Source organism: Bemisia tabaci, chromosome 3, assembly GCF_918797505.1.
Source record: "Bemisia tabaci chromosome 3, PGI_BMITA_v3".
Lineage (NCBI taxonomy): Eukaryota > Metazoa > Arthropoda > Insecta > Hemiptera > Aleyrodidae > Bemisia > Bemisia tabaci.
In genome coordinates this window covers 43568663-43591999 of record NC_092795.1, presented here as the reverse complement: position 1 = coordinate 43591999, position 23337 = coordinate 43568663, and the positions used below count along the sequence as shown (strand labels likewise).

At 38.4% G+C, this 23337-nt stretch overlaps 1 protein-coding gene across 1 annotated transcript in view; it reads right to left on the bottom strand.

The window, feature by feature from the left end:
* The window catches only part of LOC109041757 (uncharacterized), a 94128-nt gene extending 80098 nt beyond the window's left edge, over nucleotides 1-14030 (bottom strand). The window contains exon 1 of the mRNA XM_072298423.1: nucleotides 13771-14030. Coding sequence (XP_072154524.1) covers nucleotides 13771-13788 — 18 coding nt within the window. The 5' untranslated portion in view covers nucleotides 13789-14030. The remainder of the gene's footprint in view (nucleotides 1-13770) is intronic.
* Between the last annotated feature and the right edge of the window lie 9307 nt (nucleotides 14031-23337).

The window sequence follows — 23337 nt, the reverse complement described above, 5'->3', positions numbered from 1 at the left end:
CTGGACGTGTCTGTTTAGCGCCGACATGAGAGCGGCTGCTGCTCCTGATCGGAGCTGACACTGATTGCCGTGTGCAAGGCTAATCTGATCGGGAGGCGGCGGCAGCAACGGCGGCGGCGGCAACATGCCGGAAAGGGATTGGACAACTGGAACATCGACGAACATCGGGGCTACTCTATCGTGATTCACGTTGCCCGGGCCCCGGGGTTGGCAAGCTGAGTCAAAATTCAGCTCCTCAGAAAAATTCTCCCGCTAATCACCTCGCAGTTCGGCGAGAGGAGTCTGTCAAACTGAAAATTAAGTTTTCCGAAACTCTGATAAAAGGAACCAGGGCGTTCCTCGACAGCGGGCCGATTGTTGAAATTGATAAACAGAGCTATAGACAAATGATACAATAGAAAGATGGAGGTATTCTATCGGTGGAAGCGGGTGGATGCAATGGACATACGAGGTAAGTAATATACTAACTAACGGCAACACACGAGAGACCCAATAGTTAGTCCATCATTTACCTCCTTCGTCTATAAGAACCACCCATTTCAACCGATAGGATTGCTCCATAGTCCCTATGTATTCTTTGTCTATCACTTTGTCTATCAATTTCAAAAATCAGCCCGCAGAGGGAATTTATGCACATTCATCATTCGCAGAGAGGGCACATTTTTTCGGGGGATGAATCTCTTTGAAATTTCATGGCTAATTCGGCCTATAGGATTAATTTTTACTTAAGTTCTTGAGGATGCAGAACCGCACGGAGGTATTATTTCGATAGAGCAGATGGAGGGGAATTTCATCCCCTTATTTTTCTACTCCTCTGGCGTAAATACATATCTCGATTACAGCATAAGCCCCAGAAATTATGGATTTATATGTAAAACAGGGCTCACGTGGAAATTGAGATACGCCTTTATGCCAGAATGGCGACGGTTTAAGAATCGATTGGTCAGTTTTGATCGAATTCAATCGATTTTTAGGGCATTCTACGAGATTTTTATAGAAGTACAGCTACCCCTTAACAAATTTGGCCGCGCCTCGACAATTTTCACCTACTCTTTGATTTTAGCCTTAAGTGCCACCCCTAAACCGAACGGAAAATCGAGCTGTTTCCAGAGCTTTCCGTAAAAAGGTGAGAATTCAATTCAAGGGAGGGTTTTTATACACAAGAGGGTTGAGTGTTTTAGGGTTGTTAGGTAACTTTCGGTTTTTTTAAGTCTTGCGTAATAACTAGGTTCAATCTGGCATTAGCTGAAATCCGATTTAACATTACTCTGTGTTTAGTATTCAATACCTGTGGCAAACTATCGAAGGTGCTATCTTTTTTTTTATTTTATTTATTTATTTATTTTTTTTTTTTTTGATAGATTCTTGCTGATTGATAACATTCACCCTATCCGAGTACTCGCATTGGATAAATTATAGCTTAATAATTAAGAAAAAACGAGCACAGTTTTTCAAATTATATAGTTGGGAGGTTTCAAAAATATTCAAATTTTAAGATCTCTGGAAACTTGAAGCATCATGCGGACTTAGAAGAGATACAGGAAACCTTCATTTGAGAGGTTTAACATACCGATCTAAATCGATTTATGGTGGCATGTGGATAAATGAGGGTTTTTGTATTCTTTCAGCCATCTTCAAAACAGTCAACGTCGAAAAATGTGAATCAGAGCAGTCAAAATATATCTAAGGGAAATAGGCGATAATCAGAAAAATCTATATTCACAAAATCTTTTTATCTGTTCCTTAATTCGTTCGTCGTTGCACTTTGTTTTAATGTTAATTGTTCTAAATACTTTTACATCCCTATGTTTTAGTTACTTTTGAATTTTTGGAAACATATTTTTCTTTCCAGGCTTTTCCATATTTAATTCCTCGATTGGAGTAAAGAAGTGAAAGTTTTAAAAAGCTCTACTGAATTTGGCAACATTACTGTGTTACGCTCATGTTAAGCTAGTTGTTTCACGCCCAAACGTAGTTGCTATAGCGACCGCGTGTAAACTCACGCACGCATGCAGACGAGATAAGATTCCACAAATTGCCTTCCTGGTCTTGTCCGTAAAATAATTAACAACCGGTCAATCAGAGCTGAACTTTGAATTATTTTGCGTCACATTAAAAAAAATGTTAAAAATTGTCTATAAAATTGTCCTCTAATCCAGTCAAATATTCTCATATGATTCACTGAAGTAGCTTCGTTGTTATTTTAAGGGAAAGTGGATACTAAGGTAGCAGACTGGTACTGGGGCATATATTTAATAGTCTGTTCTCATATGTACAAAAATCCAGTCCCGTGTGCAACTTTCTGAAAAAAGTTGGCGAGTGGTATCAATCTCTTCGTTATGATGTCTAGAATCAGAATTTGGATGGTGATAACCTTGAAAATCGTGCAGGAAGCGCCTAAAGCCCAAAAACAAAATGGCGGCCGCTCGGTAGGCCTTATTTTTGAAAATTCCGTATTATGGCATGTGAGGTATCGATTCCTATGTTTTTTGGGTCGTAAAATCCGAATATGATGTTTAAAATACCCTCCGATCAAAAAAAATGTCGCAAATCCAACATGGCGGCTGAAAATACCCACCCGGCGCGAAAATCGCTGAGTTCTCATTTGGCCGTCTAGTAAGGCGGCCAATGATTGTATTGTGTGGTCCCAGGTTTCAAAACAGAGTTACAACTCACTGTACGGCCCATAAAAAAAAAACCAAAATCCAATATGGCGGCCAAAATGGCCGCCGATCGAAACCTGTATTTTTGGTATCGGCGTATGGCGTCGAGTGGGGTATCGTTTCTGATGTATTTTGGGTCGCACATTACGAATATGAAGTCAAAAATTACTCTTGGCCAATATTGAAGCTCGTAAATTCATCATGGCGGCTAAAATGGCAGGCATGGATAGAATAAAAGCAATTACACACAGCGGTAGTCCTGATTTAATACATTTGTGGGGCCTCTCAAACCAAATTCAAAGTTAAAATTCATCTGATCACACGTATACGCCTTTGCCATCCACTTTGACACTATAAATGGCTGCTACAATAGCCGATCTTAAATGATAAAATAACCACGTAAAATGTGGATGTCGAGGTAAGTAGTGAAACCATGCATCCTCGGGACGGCTATCAAATTTTAGGGTGTACTTACCTTTTGCGAAGTTTCTTATCGGAGTATCCAGGAGAATTTGTCTGCAAAGTCTGCTAATCGGCCGCGAATAAAAATAAAAGTACAAAATACTCACAAAAGTCTAAAACTGGACCCGACAAGCGAGTAAGACTTAACACTGTTAGAAGATTTTATGTGTGTTTGGGCAAATAAATAATAAGCAAAGTAGATGAATCATGTTTTTCGATGTATTTCCTTCAATGATTACAAAAATGTATTTTCAATTTAAAAGTTGTGTTATATAGATTTTGCCTCAAATTACCCAAAATCATTAAATACCTTCACATATTACCATGCCATACCGTCTTACCTTACAATATTACCATGCCATACAATATTACCTTACCATAGTACCATGCCACACTATATGACCATGCCATACCCTAGTACCTTACCGATTACCATGTTACCTTGCCAATTTTTCCTTAACATATTAACATTTTAAGTATAGAAGCTCTGAGAAAATATCTTGAGTTCTGATTGATTTACTCATCACAACTGTCGCTGGATTCATCAATGGCCTCTTCGTCTTCTCCCTCATCATCGGAGGATTCTATGTTGTCACAATTTGAAGCATCACCTTCACATTTGCACATTTCTGTGCATTTTAACCCTTGTGACCTACAGACGCAAGGTAAAGTGCAGCGCTTTTTAACACAGTTGCATCGGCAAAGTTCCCAGACCAAGTCTGGAATGCAAGGAATAGTTGAGGTTATCGGCTCATATTTGTCCTCAACTTTTTGCCATCCAAAATTGATAGGTGAAGGGGTTTCAGGGAATTGAACCAGATCCTGATTCCAAACTAAAGCTTGTAAGTGTGCTCTCAGAAGAGCTGGATTTAAGGCTGCTTTTGTGGGAGGCAGATTTTCATCTTGGCATTGCTTTTTGGAGAACAGCCACCATCTTACATCGCCTATATCTGTTAATGTGGTCTTTGGAAGGTACAGCTGACAAACACATTTCTCTAGCTGTGCTCTAACGTCTTCAGGTAGGAGCGATGTTTTCCCAAGCTGTACTAATGCTTCCAATAATTCATTATCTGCGGACTGAAAGGTTTCCCACCATTTTGGTTTCCCCTTATGTGCAAAGGATCCTGTAATGTCAGCGCCTGACAGCGCATGCAAGCCTACAAGAGCAGATGCTTTAAGAGGTCCAAGGGCGTTGTAAATTGGAAGTAGGTCAATAAACTTTTTCATACCCTGCCCTATAAACATTCCAACTTCAGCGGTGAGCATGGGGATGCGTCGCAAAGCTAAAATTACCACATCTGTATCAGGTGAATATATGTGTGTGCTAATTACTCCTTTTGTAGCGACAAAAACACCGTGTAGAATCATTTTTGTGTCAGCTTCCTCTTGCGTTGTTTGAAGGCACTGCACATCGGTGCCATCCGAAGATTGCACGTTGTTTCTCCAACTCACAATAAATTTCAACTTCTTAATCTTTGCTGACTTCAAAATTTGAATAGAAAGGAAGTTAGTCAAATCATCCTTCGTTTTGTCATGGGCCAGAAGTTTTCCCATTGAAATAGATGCAATTTTCATGTCTGCTGATATTTTGTAATGAATTGGTTCATTACCTTGCTGACGGCGTACTCTTGTGTCATTTTTCAGAGAATTAGCTTGGTAAGTATCAAAAACAATATGAGTTTCATCGTAACAGCTGAATTTTTTAATCAACCAGTTGGAAAAATCCTTTGCGAGATCCTCGCACGTCTTGAGCCCTGCTGGCTTGAAGTAGCAGTGTAAAAGAGCCATACCGTCTATTATGGCTGCTTTTTTTCCACTCAAGTCTGGCGACTCATTAGTGACTGATGAGGAATTTCCTTCATCTGCTTGTTGTATTGAAGTTCCTGGTAGAGATTCCAAAATGGACAGGAGTTTCGATTTATTTGTGCAGTGAAGCATTCTGCCGTCGGGACCAAATAATGATTTAGGCAACGCGGAGAACTCGTATGTGCTGATGTTAAATTTTACATCGACATCAGGCCGACGTCGCGATGCAATTAACAATCTTGAAATTAAAGAAAAATCCGTTTTCATGACAATTAGACGGTCTTTGTGGCATACTTTTATCTTTTTTGATGCCGATGCAAATGAATTATCTTTAATTTTTGTCATACGAGACCAAAACGGAGTGGTTTTTTTTTCAATTCTTTCAGAAAAAAATTGTTTCTCAGCAGTTTTGCCAATTTCTGCAACATTATTGACAAAATTGCAGACCTCTTTGATTTTTGCAATATCTAATTATCGATTACAGAGATACCAGTAAAATATGTGTAATCCGACAAAAAAAAAAACATGATTTTTCAGTCATTATATCTAGTTTGCACGCCTAACAGAGTGCTTCCTAGATTCAAGACTGCTTTAAGAGCAGTCATTCATTGTGTCAAAATGGATGGCAAAGGCGTATACGTGTGATCAGATGAATTTTAACTTTGAATTTGGTTTGAGAGGCCCCACAAATGTATTAAATCAGGACTACCGCTGTGTGTAATTGCTTTTATTCTATCCATGCCTGCCATTTTAGCCGCCATGATGAATTTACGAGCTTCAATATTGGCCAAGAGTAATTTTTGACTTCATATTCGTAATGTGCGACCCAAAATACATCAGAAACGATACCCCACTCGACGCCATACGCCGATACCAAAAATACAGGTTTCGATCGGCGGCCATTTTGGCCGCCATATTGGATTTTGGTTTTTTTTTATGGGCCGTACAGTGAGTTGTAACTCTGTTTTGAAACCTGGGACCACACAATACAATCATTGGCCGCCTTACTAGACGGCCAAATGAGAACTCAGCGATTTTCGCGCCGGGTGGGTATTTTCAGCCGCCATGTTGGATTTGCGACATTTTTTTTGATCGGAGGGTATTTTAAACATCATATTCGGATTTTACGACCCAAAAAACATAGGAATCGATACCTCACATGCCATAATACGGAATTTTCAAAAATAAGGCCTACCGAGCGGCCGCCATTTTGTTTTTGGGCTTTAGGCGCTTCCTGCACGATTTTCAAGGTTATCACCATCCAAATTCTGATTCTAGACATCATAACGAAGAGATTGATACCACTCGCCAACTTTTTTCAGAAAGTTGCACACGGATGTACATATGAGAACAGACTATAAATCAGGACGCTGAGGTCCGCTCTGCTGTCTTCCGTTAAGTAACTTAAATACAGCGGGCTCGTAGAACGGATATATATCCTATTGACAGTTGCGAAAATTATGAAAATCGGTCCGCTAAATCCTTATGAACAAAAATGAATGTGCATAATTTTTTGAATGAGAGAATTTATAACTTTTCTACGTAAGTAATAGAAATAACACCTCAGGGTCGTATTTCCAAAATCTGAGCTGAACAGGCTTATCTAAGGACTATCACTTGTCGATAGCCGCAAAAATCATGGAAATCGGCTCTGTACAATGATAGAACGAACCGACTAAGAACGAAAATTAAAAGAGTCAGAGAGCTCATCGTATGAAAATGGAAAATAATTTCCACGTATATTCAAAAAAATAATTCTAAAAAGCTGAATTAAAAAAAATACTCTGTGAATACGTCGTGACTCAGCAATACTGAAGTGACTTCACTAATACGTGGCAGTTTTTATAAAAGTGCAGGTAGGGGACCATAAAGGCCATAAGGCTTCATAAGGGGCCATAAAATATCGTTATAGAAACTTCAAAGCTTTGCAAACGATATACGTTTGCAAAGTTTCCAAATCTCTTCTTTTATTTTATCTTTTTGAAGAAGAGCAACTCAACATTATTGCTTGAAATTTTCACAGAATACTCTTCACTGACATAGAAAAATGACGGAAGGTTTGAGGGGCTGATGTCAGTGGAGATTTTTTCAAGTTGGCAACACTGTTTTTCTCCATTTAAATGTATATCAAATAACCAATTTCAGGCGAGACAGCCTACTTCACTTAGAATCAATATATTTAATAGATGAATGGAGTACTTACAATGTCACCAATTTTTTGGAATCGCCACTGGTTGACGTTGAGTAGTTTTCCGTTCGAAGAAAGAAGTTTTTTCTTTCTTTTTTTAAGGTATTGTACAACATAACAATATAATACAATAAAGATGATTAGACTTGTCAACTAGTCTCCATACATTTGATCGTATCATCATACAGATGCACTGAAAAAAAAGTTGCTTGGATCAAGCATGATGATTCTTGAATTTGCCGCCGAGGAATTTTTTTTTCTTGCTTTAAGCTGACTTTTTCTTGATACAAGAAAAATAATGCTTGGGTTAAGCATAAAACTAGCTTATATTAACCAGAAAAATTCTTGATTTAAGAAGAAATACTTCTTGGCGGCAAATTTAAGATTCTTTTTTTTCCAGTGTGGAGGAGGGCACTTTTGTGAAACGGAAATTGAACATTTCCTAGTTACAGAAATGGAGGGGAGCAAACCATGACAGGAAATCTTCCACGTTGCAAACCAAGATACGTGGTTGAGAAGTTTCACGTCGATATTCTACAGGCATAGCGATTAAACGGCGGATTTTGAACCGAAGAAGAAAAGGTCGGGTCTTCGTACCCCGAGCGGGAAAAGATTAGAACGGGAGCCGAGACCAAAATAAATAGCCGATGGTGTAAGTGTAAGTGGTCGGCAACGGAACCGAGGAGCAGGAAGTTGATGAAAGCTCCGGATGGTTCCTCGGAGCAAGTGCCGTGCCGCGGCATGGCATGGCGCTTATAATTATATTAACCAGCCACCGTGCACCAGGTAGTCGCTCAACTGTATCTGCACTCATTTCCGAAGCTCCTCAAAACACACTGCCTTGATTTTGCGGTAGAGCGGATCGCATCGCTAAACGTTTGAATGCTAAAATTACGTTCACTGTTTTTTTAAAGTCGGGGCATCATGAATTTTTTAAAGCATTTGCCATATGAGGACTTATCTGTAACAATAGCGGGTGTGAAAAATTACCTTTTCGAAACACATTCAAAAGACTGTTTTGGCATCGAGAAAATCTTGAGAAAATACTTGAGATGTGATCTCCGAGATCTGTACATTATGCCATAGCCAAACATATTAAATTTCTGTGTGAACAAAACAGTTTTTTAAGCGTGTTTCGAAAAGGTAATTTTTCACATCCGCTATTGTTACAGATAAGTCCTCATATGTGGATCGCGTTAAGCAGAAAGGAACCAAGCCACAACAGCTATTGCCAAATTTAATTGGGCAATTTAATTTTCCACATGCAAACGGTTGTGCGGATTCGTGTGCAAACTCCAGTGAATTTTCTGCATAGTGCGAAGTAAATTCCTTACAATTTTCAAAGGAATCCGCACAAACATTCTCTTGTAAAAAATTGCTCAGTAAAACTTGACAATAGCTGATGTGGCTTGGTTCCATTCTGCTAAATGCGGTCCATGTAATGTTCTTACTTTCATTTTGCCGATTTTATTGCGGTACCATCTTCCGTATTGATAATTCTCGTAAATGTTATTCATGCCGATTTGAATTTATATGCACACTTGCACAAAAAGGTTACGGGCTCGATTCTTTTTTTTGAAATCTTCCAGAGTCAGCTGATCGTTTTCAATGGACCACTAGACAAGGTCTGACCTACAAAAGAAAACCACATGATTTTTCTATAAAATTTTACGGAGACTTAAACCATTCACGTAATGGAATGTTCAGATATCCGGTCAGAAATATTAAAAACAATTTTCAACGCCGATCGAATGAAAGTTAGACCACACAAATGTATTTTCCCCACTAAACGTTGATTGTAGAAATAATACCTGTTTAGGGGTCAATTTCTAGAATTTCTGTTGGAGGATTCGTTTTCCTCGTGAAATTTTGAAAAGCAATCGTTTTAAGTACTGATTTAATTCATATACCCTGTCTAGACGCCCATTACGGGCTCTTTATCGTTCAATTTGAAAAGTAGCTTTGTTGCTTAGTAAATTCTTGTTAAAAAACATACAATCTTACCTACTTTTTATCAGACCCATTGACCCACTTTTATGTAAGTTTGTTTTAATTTTTAAATTCCAAAGAACTTTGAAAAGCCAGAAAAAATTTAATATCACCATTTTCCTGGACAAGAAGCTCAAATATCATATTTTAAATTAAGTGAACAAAATCAGGAGCGTTGTAATACAGTTTTGCAATATTTTTAGTCTAAAATGAAATCTATCGTCAGAAAATGTATATCTCCCTTCACTTTTTACTTGACTTTCAAAGTTTTGGTTATTCTTAACACGAGAATTTAACTTTAAGATATGTTTCATTTGGCTCTGTTTGTATCAGGCTTCCAATTAACTATTGATGTCCAGCCCCTAGTTGTTAGAATTAACATTCAGGGTTAGCTATCGGGTAAATTCTAATTAATTAAATCGGATGTCGGCTTTAATTGTCGCGAGTGAGTGTCTTTTTAAAACGTAATTGCACTGATGCACTAATTACACTTTTTTAAACCATGCCTGTTGCAAAAATGCAAATACGTAGATTAAGTTGCAATCAGATTAAATTGGCTCTCATGAAGTCAGAGACCTTCTCTTTAACTACTTAAGAATTGCCAGAAACACTAGAATTCGCCTTTCATTCACAAATGAATTAATTAATTTGCAACTGCTGCTGGTAAAAACCGGATATACTTGAAAATAGGAGGTTTTACTGTAGACTTAAAATTGTTGAAAAGAAACCAATCATATGCTTCCATCATGAGTATATGATTTAAAATATTTGTGAATAGCAAAGTTTTGTATATTGAGTCCTTCGTCAAAATACGTATCATAATTGATGTAAAATTAATAGAGGCACCTTTTGACATCGGAAAATTACGACGATCCTCCTTTCTCAAATGAAATCTTTAAAATTATACATCATTTAATATCGGGTTCATCCACAATATTATACTGTAGAAAATCGTAGAGAGGTTTTGGTACGAATATATTTATATTCACTCTTCCTGGAATATTTCATATTCTTTAGACTTCTAGATTTTTGAAAACTTGATCATTACTGTCAAAATGCCGGAACCAATGAGGAAATCTAAAAATAAAGCTTATCTGGACTGATCACATGAAGGAGAGGAACACACTGAACGAAAAAGAAGAACGAAGAGAATAAGGCAGCATTTCAGAAGAAAAACAATGACCGCAAGTTATAAAATATACGGAGGGAAAATCTCAAACCTTTCAAAAACGCTACCTACATGGAAATACAATTAATGCAAGATGTCAATGGTTTATTAAATTTTGCAACTATTTCAAACTCCTTAAATGTACGTGTCTCGAAAATGAGTGATTCCTAAAAACTATGCGTCACTGTATGCGAGGCATGTTTTCGCTCATATTTAAATTGATTATTTTTTCACTCCTGAAGTCATCTATAATAAGATATTTTCTCTTACCCTTGGGTATACCCTTTTATACAATTTAGAGCAGTAATTTTTTATTGATAATTCATTACTTGGTTTCCTCTTGATTGAATATCATTTGAAGAACGCACTGAGTAAAGGCTGTAAGACGTCTGGTTCCTCTCCCCAATAATTCGTCATTTTCTTTTTAAATAAGAAAATTACCCAATCGGAAATTTGACCTTGGGCAGATCGGAATAATATTGTGGCAACCTTAGCGAGATTGTGAGCATATTTCAACAGTAAGGTTGGCCTGAGAATCTTGGTACAATATACCATCAATACTGGATATATAACCTTAGTATTTTAATATTGCACCAATATTAGCAACATTAGAAATCCAAGGTCAGGTGGTGCTCGGTGATTCCAAGATTGTCACAATGTTGTCACAATATTGGTTATACAATATTGGTAAACTAATACTGTCGTAGAGTTATGTTTTCAATATTGCAGTAATATGTTAGTTTTAACATTGGCACATTATTAAAAAAAATACTGAACATAGGCTTCTGCTTATAATATTGACACAATATTGACACAATATTAGGAAAACAAAATTGCTAAAATAATATCGAGACGATGTTATCTCTGTGATACTGCGGTATTGTTATTATGTTAACATTCAATTAACGTTAGAACAACAAACATAACAGGCTTCTGTTCGTAATATTGTCATAATATTGACACAATATTGGATATCTAAAACTGCTGAATTGATATTATGCTAACATTATTTTTACAACATTGTGGTAATATTCGCACTTTAACATTGTCACAAGATTAAGAAAATAAACATTTTAGGCTTCTGTTTCTAATATTGTCATAAGATTAACACAATATTGTGCGCGGCGAGCACAATTCGACCGCGTTTGCTATTTCCGCCACCAGGGCGCGCTCGCCGCGGATCTGCCGTTGCGGTCCCTTTAAGGGCAAATTAAAGGGCAAAAACTGCGACCTTTCGCTTTTTGACGTAATAGGCACATGATCCATAGGCGTCTAACCCATCTTACCGATATTCTTAGGCCAAAGGATCAAATGGAGCTTTTTGGCAACGGTCCGCGCGCGGCCGCCCCGTCAATGGGGCTGGTTCTCGTTTCGCCTGGGCAGTGCCCGTTACAAGTGGGTTCCTAAGTTGAATACTTCAGCCAGTGCAAGCAGCCAAGAAAGTAGCTGACTTAGGAAGGTTCCTCGGCACTCCAATGTTCCGTATGCCTACATTAGGCATTGCGACGCTATGAAATTTCTTCCGCGAGGACGGCAGGTAATACGGCGTTCTATCGCCTACCTTGCCTCAGAGGAAAGGTTGGAAAACCAAGCTTGTCTCAGAGGTAAAATAAATATCCTGCCAATACTATGGCAATATTTTAACATCAAGTCTATGGCAACATCATGATCACAATATCCGCTGAACAAGCTTGGAGCAATATTATTAACATAACGTTGTCACAATATTGAATATCCAAGTTTGTCTCGGAAGTAAAATAATGTCCCACCAATATTGTGGCAATATTGTCAGGATAGGCTTGGAGCAGTCTTACAAACCTAACCTTGGCACAATCTTTGGGCTCAAGCTTGTCCCAGAGGTAAAATAAATGTCCTGCTAACATTGTGGGAACATTAGCAAGATAAGCTTGGCAACTCTATTCAAATGTGAAAAAATGTCATACTAAGCTTGTACCAAGGTCAAATTTCCGATTGGGTACTTGCGATATTCAGACGTAATTAGTTGCACTCGAAGAAGAAAACAACATAAATATGTTCCATTTTTCCATTCGAGTGAAACGCATTTACTTTACATCCTTCAAGCTAGGCAAGTCCTTGTCTAGTACATTTTCTATGTAATAGTCAACAATCGATAAGTTTTTTCACTTAATAATGATTATTTACACACAGCGTAATGCATTCGATACAAAAAAAATCTGTTTAAAAAATGTAAGCAAAAAGAAGCTTTGAGTGCTAGCTGAACACGTGGTATAATCATACGAAAGTTAAACAGATTATGGCATTGAAAAGAAAATTGTAAATATAGATAGATTAAAGCATGCATTTCACGATTGTAATCTATCAAAAGACTCTTGAGGGTGTGAAAGTGGTTGAAAGTATACACTTTTTTACAGAAACTACTTACAACAAGGCAAAAATAAAAGTTTCCACCGCAAAGAAAGCTAATTGAATTTTCTTATCAAAGACGTCGTTTTATTACACTAACAATAAGTTAATTTTCTATAAAGGTTTGTTCATCTCGTGAGTATCATATCATGCATTTAATATCTCATTATTGATGTAAGACAACTGTTATAAAAATAGTTATCTGCCGTGACTTTCAATGCGCAGTCGGCTATGTTGCCGTGAACCTTACTCTTTTAAGTGAAAAATACATTTTTAGGACCGGAAGTTTAACTTAACAAACTTAATGGTTCAAAACATGGGTTACTTTTTCCATGAAAAAAGGTAAAAGTTAAAAGGAATAAAAAATAATTGCATGGTCACTGATATGAGTGTCTTTTATTCCATTTTGCTTTGGCTATTCAAATCATCTATTAAATATCACTTCGAGCGATAAACATGTGCATCAACGTTCAATCATGTATCAAACTTCATTTATCTTCAACTTCAATTTTAGGAATTTGGTTGAGATTCGATCATTTGTTGCAAATGATATTCTCGGAAGAAATGTGCCCATATTTATTGAAAATCTTTTAATGACACCGAACAATTTCCTTGCATTCAAATTCCTTTAGTGTGAAAGGGTTTCTTTTTCAGAACAAAAGGGACTCTTTTAAAAGGTTTTCACCTGTTCATCTGCTAAAAATACAGCAGAAAAAGGCTTAGAAGTTTTATAATTGAAAATATGTTGCAGGAAAACATTATTCTCACAAATGTTTCATATTTTCCAACCCACACTCATCCGCATTCAAAGATAAACTGGATCGCATTCAGCAAAAAGGAACCAGTGTGATTGCAGTGTTGTACAAATGTTGTTTCTCCATAATTATCTAAAAAAAATCTTGTAGAATAGGAGACAATTTTTTCTACCCACAAAAAATTGTTGATTTTGAAGGGAAATAATTGTTTAAATTTTAATACTGTACATATATTGAGTATTTTTAAAAGAAAAGAAGGAGTTGCACGATTTTGAAAACGCCGTAATCGGGCTGGTTCCTTTTTCAAAATGCTTTCCAAATGTGCTTAATCCTACAAAAAGTAAGGATTCTTACCTGGTATAAATAACCCATGGTATTAACTTTTAACACACTGACACAACCGGAAAATCGAATTGGCGGGCGTTCGAGCCTTTTCACGGGTAACAAAGCGATGTACACGGCGCGGCGCGAAAGACACGCGGCGAGACTTTGATAGCACGGTCGGAACTTAGAACTTGCGAGAGGTTGGCGAGCATGGGACGAATTGAGTGGCCGCGACGACGAGTGTGTAACTGATAGCGCGCGCCATCCCCGGAGAAGACCTTAAAACCGTATCCGCTCTCCGACTCGGCCCCCGTTCTCAGCCCCCCTCCCCTCCCCTCTCCCGCGAGCTGCCGAAAAAAATTCTGAAAAAAAATTGGGGCAATGCTACCCGACAAGAAACGAATGTAGTGACAGAAGAACTATGCCGAAATTGAAATGGAATATTCTCAGCGAACTAGCAAAAAATAAAAGAGCTATACCCCATTGAAAAAAGGATAAAAAGGCAGAGAGAATAACAGTAGAAGAACGAAAAGGAAAAGGAGAAACGAAAAATAAAAAGGGATCCGGAAAATAGATAGAAAAAAGGAGGGAAAATGGGAGAGGGGAAATAAAAATTCAAAAAAGGGGTGAAAAGGATATAAGAGAAGGGGGAGGAAAAGAGGAGGAATTTAAAATAGGGAAAAGAAACACAAGGGAAAACAAGAAAAAGAAAAAACAAGGATAGGTAAGGGGAGAACGCAAGAAAAAGACTAAAAAAGGGGAGCACAAGAAAAAGACTAAAAAGAGAGAAAGAGAAAGAGTAGAAACAAAAAAAAAATGACGCTTGAAAAAACAAGGAAAAGAAAAACCAAAAAAGGGGAAAAACATCTATAGCAAATAAATAAAAGTAAAAAAGGAAGGTATAGATAATGAACAAGATGTAAAAAAAAACCATTCACATATTGCATATGTGTGAAGGGTACATACACATGTGCTCGATTAAAGTCCCTGATGCATTCTCTTTTTTAATGAAGGTAAAGGCGCATAACCGAGAACAAATATATCAAAGATGTTAATCACAACAGATGGATAGTCAAAATGCTTAACAAATGAGCTTGATCCTAACATGCCCTCGCAAGATTCTTAGAAAAATCAACACCATGAAGTGGAATGATTATACGTATTCTCGGAGACTTCAACGCACTGCTAGAAAAACACGAAAATGATTATTTGCTTGTGTTAGCAAAGCTGCGTGACAATTGTCTCATCAAAATGTTGATTAAAACGTACCAAGGGTTAGGAATCAGTGCTGATTTATTAAAATTTCTTAAATCTCTCTTTGTAAGGTTAAATTACTGTGTAGTCCTGAAACAAGTCAAACCGCGAGATTGGAAAATAACATAAGACGAATAAAGGGACATGCAGGAAAATTCAGTGTTGAGTAATTAATGCCATTGCACGGAAGATTATACGGAGAAGTTTTTGGCCGAACATAAGTTCGAAACTATCAAAACACCTGGAGATATGACGTTTTAGAATTTATAAAGAAAGAATACTTATATACGTTCAGGACTCAACTGTTGAATTAAGAGGTGATTCAATGTCATCTACTGACATAAAATTAAATTAATCTACTCTTAGATTATTCTCTGAGGTCGTATGGAGCGTTTGTCTTCTGTTGCTGTGTTTTTGTTCTCTGGTATGATGCGAATTTTTTTACGTAATATGACTTAAATCAATTTCCTGAAAATTTCACTTTTAGGATAGATTTTCCTCCTTTCATAAACAGGCACATATCGACGGTGCAAGTCAGCAATCACATAACTCAGTTTGCGACGTCGCAGACTTCCTATCATAATTTATTTTTTTTTTTAACGGAAAACTACTCAACGGCAATTCTTTAAAACTGTCATGATTTTTCTTCTTTCTTCTCAACAGAAACACCTCCTCTCTGAATCTTATTTTATACACTAAAAACCATGTTTTTCTTCATGTTGTGTAAATTGTCATATTTTAGATTCGCAGCCTGCAAAGGTTTCTCTTCACATACATTTTCACCAGCGTCAAACTACATCGACTATCTGTCATAGATATTAAAAAAAATCTTGGCCTAAGATAGTATAAATTTTGAAAGCCCCCCCCCCCCCCCAAACGCATCACCACCAGTGGACGAATTGATTACTTAAAATATTGTACCATGAGCACAGGCACGCCTATACCAGTCGTTACTTGTCATAAACGCCACCTCTTGTTTCTTAAGAATCTAGGTTTCAAAGACTGGTCAGTAGAGGTGTAGGTTTGGTTGTCTAAATTACATCATTTGCGGTCAGAAAGGTGTCTAAAATTTTGGATCTTCAAGGCCGCAATGCCTGCAATCCAGGCGATCTAGATCACATGATACACATCGAGGATGGATCACAATGTCACTCTTTTTCCATTCTTCTAAAATGTCTTAATTTTTGTCTTTCTCTGTTAAATTCGATTTGATTTAAAAACTTTCCTTTCCAATAATGACATAAGATATGTTGAATAATCCTCCGGATTTGCTATTGCATGTAAGTCATCTTTTTCTCAAAAACTGAATCAAAATGACGTAATAAATTGCTTTTCTATCAACTAGGAAGATTTTTTGTCTGTCTATTTGATAATACTCAAGCAAAATTTTTTCTTCTTTACTCGTGCCTAATTAGACGAGAGACGTTGGATGAATGAAATGGTAGACCGTATGTCTCTGCGACTGGATTTTTTATGCGCGGTTACGGCTGTGTGAAAAAAAAAGTATGAGACCAGACGCAGAAAAAATTACAATTTTTTTCCTTTCATCACTGAAAAAGGAGATCATCTCGATTGAAGCAAAAAAGATCATGCAACAAATGCGACGCATACTAGAGAGAGGAGCCATCTGAGATTCATATTTGATCGCAAGTTGGATTCCATCATTTTGCGTCTTCTCTCTTCTTCTATTCATCACTTAGTAAATGCAAAAAAACAAGAAGTTCCAATGCAGCCCCACCAGAGGGTGCACTAGTCGATGATTTGGTTGGTCCTCTGTTACTTTTACTTGAATATTGTCCCAATCCTATATTTGTTGATTTCTTGATTAGAGTTAGGTTTAGATTACTAAAGCAACTCAACAACTCTGCAGTATAGCTGATAGTATCACAATTAAATTGACTATATATCCAGTTGCAGTTTTCTTAATAATTTTTACTGCTGTAGCTGGTAGGGAATTCTGACTACATTAAACGCAGGACCATTGAAGCTATGTTTTAATGAAGCGCGCGGTCAAGGTATAACGTTTGAACAACTAATGCTACATAACATTTTACATGGAATTACAGAGCCTTTTTTAATGGGTGGAAAATTGATCACCAGTTTCGTCACGTGTAGGACCAATAGAATACTTAAAGAGCTGAAGAAAGCGGTTTAGATCAATCAGTTTACAGACAAAGTTAAATGCCGAAATAAGCAATGGTTAGTCCTTTTATGGCAATTTAAAATGGTTCCTTCATTGAAAAAACCATTTCCGTATGATTTTAACCTTAATAAGAGTACCCATTTCTGAAAATTTTGAAAAAATTACCGCTGTCTTGTGCAGCACTTCGGTAATAAAAATAGATTAATTAATAAAAGTAATCTTGTCAATTTTACAGAGACTCTAACTAACGAAGCACCGTACTCGTGCAGCTTTGAAGCAACATTCGATACACTTTTCCCTGTAGCTTTTCTTTTTCCCCGTTTTGGAAAATGGTTTAGGTCGAGATCATAACAATAAGTATAAATAAAAGTCACGAAAACTTAGAAAATGGTTCTGATGGAAGCACAGTTCCACACTGAAAAAAATGGTATTCTGTCTTAGCACATAGGACGTCGAAAATGTGTCTAGTGATCCTAAAATGCTACCTTGATAGCACACGTAGTTGAATTTGCATTCGTAGGATGTAAAGTTAACTGCAAGGGCAGTAAAAGCAGCATCTTGGGATCACCAGACACATTTTTGACATCCTAGGTGCTAAAACAGCACATTATTTTTTTCAGTGCATTTAAAAGTTACAACAATTTCCAAACAAAAAATAGGGTTGAGAAAAGTTATCGGTTTGGTATAGCGCACCTTAGCAGCGTCAAATTCTCAATGTGATTCTCCGTGTCTGCACCTTTCTCAGGGCAAGTTTAGTTGCTGGTGGCTAAGAAAAAAATCTCTCCAGAGCGCGGCAAATTTGAAAATGCGGAGGACGGAGCAAGAAAATTGCCCGTTAAGAGGTGGTTTTTAAGCATTTGTGACGTCGTCACCTTCCGGCCAAAGTATCACAAGCGCCAGGCAACGTTTAAAAATGTCCGCAACCATTTTGTTTTTTTACAGAGAAATAGTTGGTTGAAAATATTTGAAAATTTCACCGAATTTTATCGGCAGCACAAGGAAAATTCAGTAAAATTTTTGGTCTGCTTCGTTGAACAATTGCTTTGTGAAAAATAAAATGGCGGTGGAAATTTTTAAACATCACACGGCGCGTGTGATACTTTGGTCGACAGGTGACAATATACCCAGCGTGCCCTACGATTTTACCATTTAAAAAGTACTGATCAGCAGTCTTTTCTGCGCCATAGACTTATTCTTCGAAATTCCCTTCGAACGAGAAACTTTATAAATACTTGGATTGCATTTTGCAAAAAGGAACCACTAGCATTGCAATGATGCCTCGATTGTGCAACTTCATCCTTTGCAATAAAATTGCGGAAATCGTGAAAAACTATGAAATTTAGATGGTAATTTTTGTCTTAAATTCACAGTTTTTAGCGAGTAAAATAGAAACTATTAATGGACAATCGAATTTTTCCTCCAAGACAAAAGAAGTTGCACAATCTTAGCAACATTGCAATGCTAGTGGTTCCTTTTTGCAAAATGCAATCCACTTGAACTTTTGATCAAAAATGTTCGCTTTCCAGTAAAAAATGTACGCAGGGGAATAGATTCCGCATGTGACAACTCTGCAAGGCCGTCTAAGGGCAGCGCTTTGTGGTGAGACGGGCGAGGTGGAAGCAAGTCCGTTTTTTCTAGCCACTCGACACATTGGAGTGGCGCTTGGCCTACGGCTCTCCCACAGACACGCACTTGTTTTTTCAGCCGTGTTTGTTCTTTTCGGGTCTCGTAACGTAACTCATTCGTTTTCGGACTCTCTCACCGCCCCGTCACCCTACGTCAGTTTTATTGAAGACGGACGAACGGACGTGAGACCCACCTTGAAAATAAAAGGAGCAAGACTACTCTGCCGTGCTAAGGAAAAACGCCGTATGAACCTCCAGGCGTTGCCAAATTTCCGTTGATAAAACACAAATTTCCTGGTAAAGTTGTGAATATTTTTCTTCCAATTTTTCAGATAATTTTCTTCGCAGTTCCACCAAAAAGTCCTGAAAATTGCAACGGAAAATATTCATAGCTTTCCTCAGAAATTAATATTTTATCGAAGTAAATTTGGCAACTCTCGAATGCTCATACGGCGTTCTTCCTCAGCACGGCAGGACTGCCGATGAGTCCATCCAAAAAAAAGATCGAGTGGGATTCGCATGAATTCTAAACCTGTGCCTCGTAATTTTCGCGTCATAAATTTTATGAAGTCACAGATTTCTTGGAACTAGTAGCGAAATCCATCGCCGATGCCGTTCCAATTCTAACGGAAATTCATGTGGTTTTAACGATTTTCAGGTACTAGAAGCGGGTAATACTTTAAGCAGGGTGCCACTGAGGGTCACGATCGTCCGTCACGCTCTAATTCGCGTGAGGAGATGATACTCTGAAACGCACGCACGCAAATTTAAATCTTAGGTGATGGAATAAAATCTACTAACTCACTTAGCAGTCCTAAAATCTCCCTCCAATAATACCCTTTTCGGCCCGTAAAAAATTTAAAAAAATAGATCAGGATTGAAAATCGAGTGTCTTCCGAGTAACATTCCATTTGGACTCTTTCAGGGATAGGAAATGAACCTCTGAAAAAGGTATGAAATAAAGCACAACGTCACGTGTTTTCGTTTCAAAATTTTACGAGAAAAACAAATCACATAGCGGGAAGTCTGAAAATAAACCCCTGAACAAGATGTAAGTGTTTTCAATCAAAAATGTTTACATGGCAAGAATACGGATCATTCGTATGATTGAAATTCCATTGATTTGATCTGTTTTTGTGAGACTTGGATATCTCGTTCAGGAGTTGATGTCAAAACTTCCAGCAACGCGAATTTCTTCCTTTGTAAGGTTTTGAAGAGTAAAAAATGTGACGTTTTCTTCTTATTCAGACCTTGTCTATAGTGGCCCATTGTTTAACGTGTGAAACGTGTTTTATGGATGGCGCCTTCATTATGGCGCGATACTCCACGATTCGTCCGGCAGGTAGTTGGCGCAATGCGTGAGGTATTCATGCAGTCTTGTAGGCGCTATACGTTTCAAGCCGACTGCTGCTGACCGCAGTGTGTTTGACGCAATGCGTGAAGTATTCATGCAGTCTTGTAGGCGCTATGTGTTTCATGCCGACCGCCGCGCCGCCGCCCCGCCGCTCCGTTCCAGGTCAAATTGCGTGTTTGGTTTCTCTCTTAACTCGACTAATTAAAGGTGTTGTCTCTTGTATCACCGAAAGACGACAAAATTAGAAATTACTATACTTTTACTCTCGGGAAATGAGAGATTTTGTCGCCTTTCCTCGTTTGTAATTTATTTTCTGAATCCGATCGTTTTCTCTCATTTTTTGATACCTACATTCAAAAAGATTGCAAAATTTGCCGCCTCCTAAATCTTGCCGCCATGGGCCGCGGCCCATGTGGCCACCCCCTCAATCCGGCCCTGAAATTTTATTTAATCATAACGGATGAAACGTTAGCGGAGATTTTGAGACACCGCAACCAAGAAGTGCTTTTTCTGCACTCAACGCTTCGATTACGGATTCAGAGCATACGTAATAGCAAAGTATTTTCCCCTAAACTTTCTTTAAGTATTTTCAACCCTTCCCTACACACTTTTTTTTCTGAATCAGGTCGAAAATCCTGGGCATTTGATTGAGGCTCTCCTTGTTGAGCTCTCTCAACATAACGACAGTAGACTGATTTAGAGGCTACGTCATTCGATATCATATCGAACCCTTGTTTCAAATGTAAACAAACACAGAACCTGGTAAAAAGCGTCTAGTCGTTTCTTACAATCGAAAATTCTCGTTTTTAATGAGTGTTTAATTGATTTATGACCGGTCAACGACTAAATTTTGATGAATTAATAAAATTAACTCATGAAGAAGTCGCACATGACATCATGTTACTTTGTTTTGTTTTGAACCAAGAGTTATATATTATATCGAATGACGTAGTCGCTAAATCAGTCCATTCCATAGTCCCCAATGGCCACACTCTCACTTCAAAGCCACTCCGGTTACAGAGATACAGGGTCATTCAAAAGTCACGCACCACTGGCCATAACTGTAGTCCTAATTATGATATTGACTTGTGGTTTAAGACGTTTTTCCTCGTATTGTGCGGAAAATGTTATAGGTACTTTCCAGTTTTTGATTCCCTCGGGGGGAGGGAGGGGGCGGGGAGCAACTCAAAAATTTCTAATGGCCAACCCCCTCATGCCCAGTGGTGCGTGACTTTTGAATAACCCTGTATAGGTCCGAGGGCATACAGATCAGATACAAGCGTGATTAGAGTCACTCAGAGCGGAGCATTTTCCCTTTGCTCGGATTAGAATACGCGGTTTGGGTTGAAAAGCCGAGTGGAAGGAATCGTGCTCCGGACAACGGTGATAACTGGACAATTACGGCGGCAAGTATTCCAAGTTCAGGCGAGCGTCGGTCGTCGGTCGTCCCCTAATTTTGCAAGAGAATCACCGGTCGACCACTGGGTTTGGCGGACGCCGCGCCGGCGCGGCGCGCGCTCCGCGCTCAGCGGGCGGTCTCTAATTACCTCTTTACGGCTCGCATCTACACATCTAGCAGAGCTGCTGCTACATATTGTGGCATTGTAAACACTGCCAGACGCGGGCCGGGGCTCGGGCCGGAGAATGCGATCCATTACACCGATGCTTATACGACGCCCACTCTGGGTCGGCCCAGGTTGCGCTCTTCGCCAATTTCTGGCGCTTGCGGAATCCTGCGAATTCGCAGTGGGTGCCTGACACTCGGTGTTAAAAAATTGCGAGAAAATGAGATTCGTGTGATGTTGTGATTGTGTGAGATTCGGAAAGTTTGGGAATTTTGCTAGGAGGAACGCGCTGCACGGAGAAAAAAACTTCGTGCGTGGGACCCGAAGTTCAAGTCATATGGATCTCTGAAGTTTTTCGATCGAGCACCCGAACACTTAAGGTCCAGCTGTTGAGATTTGGATCACACATCTGAAACTTTACTTCTTACATCTGAAGTACTTCGGTTTTCACATCCGAAAAACTTCGGTTCTCACATCTGAGGTACTTCAGATGTAAGAACTGAAGTTTCAGATGTGTGATCCGAACCTCGACAGCTAGACCTAAAGTGTTCAGATGCTTAATCTGAACACTTCAGAGATCCATATGACCTAAACTTTGGGTCCCATGCACGAGGTTTTTTTCTCCGTGTGCCGTGCTAAGCAAGAACGCCGTAAATTCATCTACATGTTCGCGCGTTTTTTGGAACTCAACACTGTAGAAAATAAAACCTTTTTTACCCATGCACCTCAAAGTTTCAGGTTAAGTTCTTGATAGTATTATTGCGAAAGAATTGTGTAAAAACACTATTCCAAGGTACACACGTCTCTCTGCTATGATACATTGTTTCCAAAAAAAATTAAAATGGCGTTTAAGACGTTTTTGCGTTGCACGGCAGCGTGGGTGTTTGACTGTTTGTGAGACTGGTGCTGTGCGCTTCAAATTTTCTGTCGTCCAAAGGAAAAGCGGCGTAACTCCATTTTAGATTTTTTTTTATGAAATATTAGATCCAATTCAAAAGAAACCAACGAATTTTCATCCGCCATTATGTAGGAATGAAGAACTGAAACATAATGGCAGAAGACCTCCTATGGACTTTTTGAATCTTAGGTTTAAAAAACAACATTTCCGGCTAATCAATCATCGTGATGTATTTCCTCGTATGGTTCTGCTTATCCTCGAGAACGTATGACACGGTTTTTCTTCAAAGAAATTATGTCATATTGACGTTATAAAAAGAATTTCCTCGGAAAATCTAAAACTTGTGTCAGTCGTCCTCTCGGGTCAGCTGGAGGATTGAGAGTTTACATTTTTAAAATTGGTTAACAAGAAACCGATTTAGGATTTTAATCTGCAAAATCAAAGTGTCAAGGGGTCAAGTAGTGTCCGTAGAGGGTCTACAGACCCCGCCGGTGATCAGCTTTTCCTGCATCATAGCCTTATGTGAAAAAAAATCAGCTTTTTGGATTGGAATTACGACGCCTCTGCATTGGTCATCAGTTCGGTATACTACATTCTCACCAACAAACATCTGCCGTGTAGAGATTCACTTATCAGGTTTGACACAGTTTTTACCCAGCAAGAAAGTTCCTGTCCAAACTTTTCTTTTTAGCAAAGGGATTACTTACTTTTTTCACATTTTGACCATGATAGATGATCTGATTTTGAACAGGAAAATC